The 6,250-nt window shown below is 37.3% G+C and overlaps 1 protein-coding gene across 1 annotated transcript; it reads right to left on the reverse strand.

Annotated features, from left to right (window-relative positions):
- Window positions 1–214: 214 nt before the first annotated feature.
- On the reverse strand, window positions 215–1,034 carry LOC118829267 (60S ribosomal protein L29-like). The gene has a single exon (XM_036736271.1). The coding sequence runs from the start codon at window positions 1,005–1,007 to the stop codon at window positions 324–326; it is 684 nt and encodes a 227-aa protein (XP_036592166.1). The 5' UTR covers window positions 1,008–1,034; the 3' UTR covers window positions 215–323.
- Window positions 1,035–6,250: the final 5,216 nt, after the last annotated feature.

The raw sequence follows: 6,250 nt of genomic DNA on the forward strand, positions 1-6,250 counted from the left end.
ACTCAAGCCTTGATTTTTAATAATTGCTGATTTATAATGTACAAATCTTCATAAAAATCCACAAAAATGATATTTTTATAATCAGCTCTTCAAAGCCAAGTTAGAGTTAGACCTAGCTACACATGTTTGAAGAAAATTGCTTGGTTACCAGAAATGAATGAAAACAGGTAGACTTAACTTAGAAAGGCTTCTAAGGAAGTTCTATTTTTTTTTTTTTTATGATTCACCATTTCCTTTATTTGTACAAAATAGTGAATAATCATACCCTGGCTAGGAAAAAACGGTGGTTTAGGGTTTAAATAAGTCCTTCTGTCCTGAAGCGTCTACTTTGAAGGCTTGGGACTAGCAGCTTTAGCCCCAGCATCTTTGGGTTTGGACTCGGCGGCCTTGGGGTCAGCAGGCTTAGCAGCCTTGGAATCACTGGGCTTCGGGGCCTTAGAATCAGACTTGGCTACTTTGGGACCAGACTTGGAGGCCTTAGCATCAGATTTGGTGGCCTTGGGGCCAGATTTGGTAGCCTTGGGATCAGACTTACTGACCTTGGCGGCAGACTTGGTGGCCTTGGGGTCAGTGGGCTTGGCGGCCTTGGGGTCAGTGGGCTTGGCAGCCTTGGGGTCAGTGGTTCTGGCAATCTTAGAGTCAGGCTTTGTGATCCTGGAGCCTGGACGTTTGATGCCGACCCTAGGGCCTGGACGCTTGCTCGCCATCTTGTGGCCAGCATGCCGGGCACTGGCCTTGGGGATCTTGGGCCTGAGGAGCTTGGCCTTGGAGGCCTTGGTGCTCAGGGCCTTGATGGCCTCTGCTCTGGCCTTGATGGCTTTGGCGTTGTTGGCCTGCATCTTCTTCAGCCCCTTCTTGTTGTGTTTCTTGGCAAAGCGCATGTTTCTTAGAAACTTGGGGTCAACCCCTTTCAGAGACTCGTATCTCTGTGACCTAGGCTTCTTGATGCCATTTCTGTGCCATTTTCTTGATTGGTTGTGAGTGGTATGGTTCTTAGACTTAGCCATTTTTACACCGCAGCCTGTGCTAACAGGCGCTCCACCGACCGGCAGGAAGTTCTATTTTAATGGAGATGATAAATGGTTTAGTTGATGCAAGTAAGATGCACATTATTAGAAGATTGCAAACAGTGAACAATACCTATTTTAATAGCACATCAAGAATAGAAGTGTGGGGGCAGCTAGGTGGCACAGTGAGTAGAGCACCGACCCTGGAGTCAGGAGGACCTGAGTTCAAATCTGGCTTCAGACACTTGACATATTTACTAGCTGTGTGACCTTGGTCAAGTCACTTAACCTCAATTTCCCTGCCCTCCCTAAAAAAACTATATACAAAAAAAGAAGTATGAATAAAGCTAAATTTTCAGATTTATGAAAATTTAAAAATATTAATACTAAGTACATAATCCTAAAAAGCAAAGACATCATGTTGCCAACAAAGGTCCATTTAGTCAAAGCTTTAGTTTTTCCAGTAATGATGTATGGCTGTGAGAATTGGACTACAAGGAAAGCCAAGTGCTGCAGAATCAACACTTTCAAATTGTGGTTCTGCAGAAGACTTTTGAGAGTCCTTAAACAGCAAGGAGATCAATACTTAAAGAAATTAATTCAGGCTGTGTGATGTGTGTGTGTGTGTGTGTGTGTGTGTGTGAGTAACCACAGGGATGTTAGCTTTTGTTCAGACTCAAATTTATTATTATTCTTATATTATTATTACATTATAATTGTACTATTATAAATTTATCAAGATGGTAAGTGTGTTGAGAATTTCTCACCAGAAGGTAAAATGCTGCAGCTGAAGCTGAAGCTTAATTATTTGGGCCACATATTAAGACGATGGGACTTGTTAGAAAAGACCTTGATGTTGGGAAAGATTGAAGACAAAAGGAACAGGGATGGCAGAAGATGAAATGGATAAATCTGTATGGGACAGAATTTTTAAATAATAGGAGAGACATCTTTAAGACAAACAAAGTAAATTTATTCTACAAACCTTGCAAGACTCGGGCACACCTCCATAAGGGAGGAGGCGAGGTAAAAGGGAACCTGCCTTAATTTATAGTCTTAATGAAAAAGATTCCCACCCACTTCTATTCCTTCTCACCATTGGCTGGGGGTGGGTGGGCTTACAGTCTAGGCACGAAAATTACACAGAGGACCAAGATTGATCCGGTTCGTTCAGGTTTTTCCCTATCAGAACTCAACTGCCAAGGTGGCGTCTGAAAGTCTAGGAGGAGAAGTGGGATGGGGGAAGGAGAGACCCTTCCTGGAGCAAAGAACAAATAGCTCACAGGAAGTTTATTATCTTCTAATATCTGAGAGAGAGAGGGGGAAGGGCATGCCTTCCCAAAATTACAAGGCCAAATCCCAGAACCTCTCCATTAGACATACCCTGTGAAGTCTTCACAATTATCCAACCCACACAGATAATATCACAGAAGTAGCAAACATGAACTTGGACAGAATTTGAGAAACAGTGGAAGACAGAAGAGCCTGGCTTGTTATGGTCCGTGGGGTCATGAAGAGTCGCACATGACTGAATTACTTAATGACAACAAGAAAACAAAATATAACTTTAAATCCTCTAATGAATCTATGATCTCATCAGCACAGTTACTTCTTCCAACAAGAGATCATTGTCTAGCCATGGTGGTCCATTCTTTGTAACTCTCTTCCATGCACTCCCTGATACTCCCCATAAGAGAGCTCTGCAACTTACTAGGAGCCCTTTTTTTTTCAGTTCACTTGACATCTCAGTGCTGTGGAGCATATGTGCTATCCATTGAAAAGCAAACATTGTTACTGCTGCTGTTCAGATCTTTAAATCCTGGAAAGTCCATTTTCTTTGGCCAATAGGCCATTGTTGCATGCAACTAAATGCAAGTTATAGGCAAATAGACAATCTGCAGATTATGAAGGATTGGCCCACACAGATAAAAATAGTTGACACAGAACCATTTCTGATTATCATTCATTTGTCCACCATAGTTGTCTTTTTTTCCCTAATACTGTACTTAGCAGTCTAATAAATAAATTTCTTTTTCTGATACAATTTTTTTCTTTGTTTTCCTCTTCTATCTTCTTCCAGGTTCCATAAGTATTCTCTTTTGGTTTATTCTTCATTACACCTGTTGTCTCCAAAGTACAGCAACAGATTGAATTGTTAGCTTCTGTGTTCATTTCTAGCTGACCTTCCTTACTTTAACCACTATTTTATCATGACAAAATAAGACATAACCAAGTCAACTAGGGCTTTGGAAGACACACATTTCATGTTTTCTTTTTTGCCCAGAACAGTCTATCTCAGGCCTGCACAACCTATGGCCCATGAAAAATGCGGAGGATGTAAAAGAAAATAAAGATGTAAAGTGATTTGTCCCTACCCTACTTAACTCACCTTTCACTAGTCACTAGTCACTTGGTGGGTGGGTTGTCACTGCTCATTTTTTCCTGTTTGTCACATGACCCATGGCAACCAACCATTATCAGTCTCTCCATAATCTAAGAGGAGCTATTTCATGATAAATACAAATCTTAATTAATAAGTGCAATTAATTGATATTAATTGAAATTTTCCTTTTAAAAATGGTTTATTTGTAAAATGGTTTAATCATTAATTATACCTTTACTTGGAAAGTGAGCTCCTAAAAATCTATCTGGGACCCAAAGAAGTTTAGCCTGTTTTAATTTTGGCCCCTACCTACTGAGAAGGTAAGCAGGTCTGGCCTATATGTACACTTGTACCTTCATACTTCAAACAAATAAGGGTGAGTTGGAGCCAATTGCAAAATTACCACTGTGAGCATTTATACCTCAGACATCTGTGAATATTATAATTTGGGGCTTGATCTATTTTTTTTACTGTTTAGACTTAACCTGATAATAAAAATATTAATAACAGATTAAATTTAAAGTGTGTCATGAATACATTTGGGGAGATAGTCTGGTTGTTAAATTTTTACTAGCCTATCTTTGTGTATCAATAATACTCATTCATGTGTTACATAAAAAACATTGTACAGAGTTTAAATGTTAAGCACCTAATTATATAATATTAAATGACAAGGGATCATTCATTTCAAAATATAGTATCTATTCTAAACACTGAAATTTAGATTCAAGATTTTCTCAGGGGAAGCTGTGAAGTTGATTTGAATAACACAAAAAAATTCCCTAAAGAAGCCCCTAGTTCTTATTTTGTTGAGAACAGATAAATTTACATAATCTCCTCTTAAGGCGCTGTCTTCAACCTGAGTAAAACAGTGAAGTGGCAGTCTTCTAATGCTAACAATATAAATTTATCTGAGCTGAAACATTTGGAGCTTATACTTCCAGGACATGTTTGAACATCCCATCAGTCTATAAGAGACAAAATAAATGAAGTCGGTAGACACAACCTGCAGGGATAATGAAAAAAAAATCAGCTAGTCGTACTCTCAGCGGGCCTTCCTTCTGACAAATTCAGGATTGTAAAGCAGGTAGTCTTCATTTCATTTATTTATTTATTTTTGTATGAGAAGATTATGTGTTGGACAAAGCAATTTTATGTGATCTATTCTAAGTAGTTTACCTCCCCTTTAAAAAAAATCCACTGGGTCCACAACGCTCTAGTTAACCATCTGCAACTTTGATTATTCCATTCCTCTAAGGAAGTTGTTTCCTCATTTTTTTTTAAATAGTGACTTTGTTAGGAGTTAAAGACAATGGGAAGAACATGCAGTTAGGGCCAAAGTAAAAAATATGACTTTGAAGAAACACTGTCAGTGGCCAGCTTGAATGTGAATGGAATAATTAGATATGCATATTTGTTTTTACTCCATCATTGGGCTCTGACTGCATCCTTTTTTTAACAGGAAGAAGAGGAGGAAAAAAAATCTTCTTGGAACAAACTGTGAGCTCTAAAGTTAACTACTATGTTAAAATTGTATGTTTCATACACTTCCTAAAATCTTTCCTTAATGATAATTCTAAATTGAATAATAAATGTATGAAAACATTGTTAGACAAAATGCTGAATCATAATTATTCAAATAGACATGTGGGTTAGGGAAAATTAGAGTTTTTATGAAGGTCATCAGGATTCTAAATGGTTTTGTAACAGTCACATTAGCAACAGTTGAGGAAACAGACAACATTTAGAGGAACATGATAGATGGTTTCACGAAGAGTTAATATATGGAACATGAATTAACTAGTCTAATTCTACATGGGCCCATAGGTAGGAACTAGTTTTAATGGAAATCAAGAAATTAAAGCATTAGGTAAAATATTTCTGATAATCAGTTGTCAAAAATGGGATAAAGACCTTCATAATCTGGTGTCATTAGACGAATTTAAACAAAGCTTGATTACCTGCCATCAATGTTATAGAGGTAAGTCACCCTGGATACTCTTTAAGGTGTCTTCCTACTTTGAAATTCATAATTTTATTAGTCATTTGCAAAAATTTCATTTAATACATTAGCGCAATCACTTCAACACATTCTGAAAGTTAAAAGAAAAAGTCAGCAATCCGATGATCCTTAAGCTTCCTAAAATGTCTAGTTCTAGCACTTAATGGATAGACTTTGAATGATAATTTTCTCTTTTCCCTTTTTCTTCACTCAAAACACTCAATTAAGTCATGTTAATACAGCCAAATTAATTTGATTAGCCTCCCTTCTTCAATCCATCCTTGTACTAAGCTCCCAGCATATTACCGGCTGGTTCCTGGAACATAATTACTTACTAAAGCAAAAGAAATATACAACAACATATTGCAGATCAATGTAGGATAACCACGAGGAATAACTTTACCGCTAAACCTAGATTAGATATTAAATCAGTGCCAGGACATGATAATTTATGGAATAGCTTCCTGGAGGGAAAGTTTTCTGCCTTTGAGATCTACTATGTAAATATAGGAGATAACAACTATGTATTTAGTATGAATCCTATATTTACAGAGCCATTTTCTATATTTACAAAGTCTGAGTTTAGCTCCTGTTCCTTTAATCTCCACAGTTTACCCAGAACACAGGAAAATAAGACTTCTGGAACAACTTTTTTTAGCATTTGGAAGAAGCCACTGAAAAATAGTTACTGGCACCTGAGAAAAAGGTTTTTTCTATGTCTGCGTGTATGACTGTTTTGCAGCTATAGCATTAAAGTATATGTTTATATTTGTAGTGTTTTAATGTAATTAAATATTATATTGATGCATTAAAATATCATAGTATATGTAATATCTATCTATATTAGATAGTTCACAT

Source organism: Trichosurus vulpecula, chromosome 1 (genome assembly GCF_011100635.1).
Source record: "Trichosurus vulpecula isolate mTriVul1 chromosome 1, mTriVul1.pri, whole genome shotgun sequence".
In the NCBI taxonomy this organism is placed as follows: domain Eukaryota; kingdom Metazoa; phylum Chordata; class Mammalia; order Diprotodontia; family Phalangeridae; genus Trichosurus; species Trichosurus vulpecula.

Bases quoted from the DNA above. Each gene is read 5' to 3' on its own strand.
- LOC118829267 (XM_036736271.1), bottom strand. From the start codon at position 1,007: ATGGCTAAGTCTAAGAACCATACCACTCACAACCAATCAAGAAAATGG.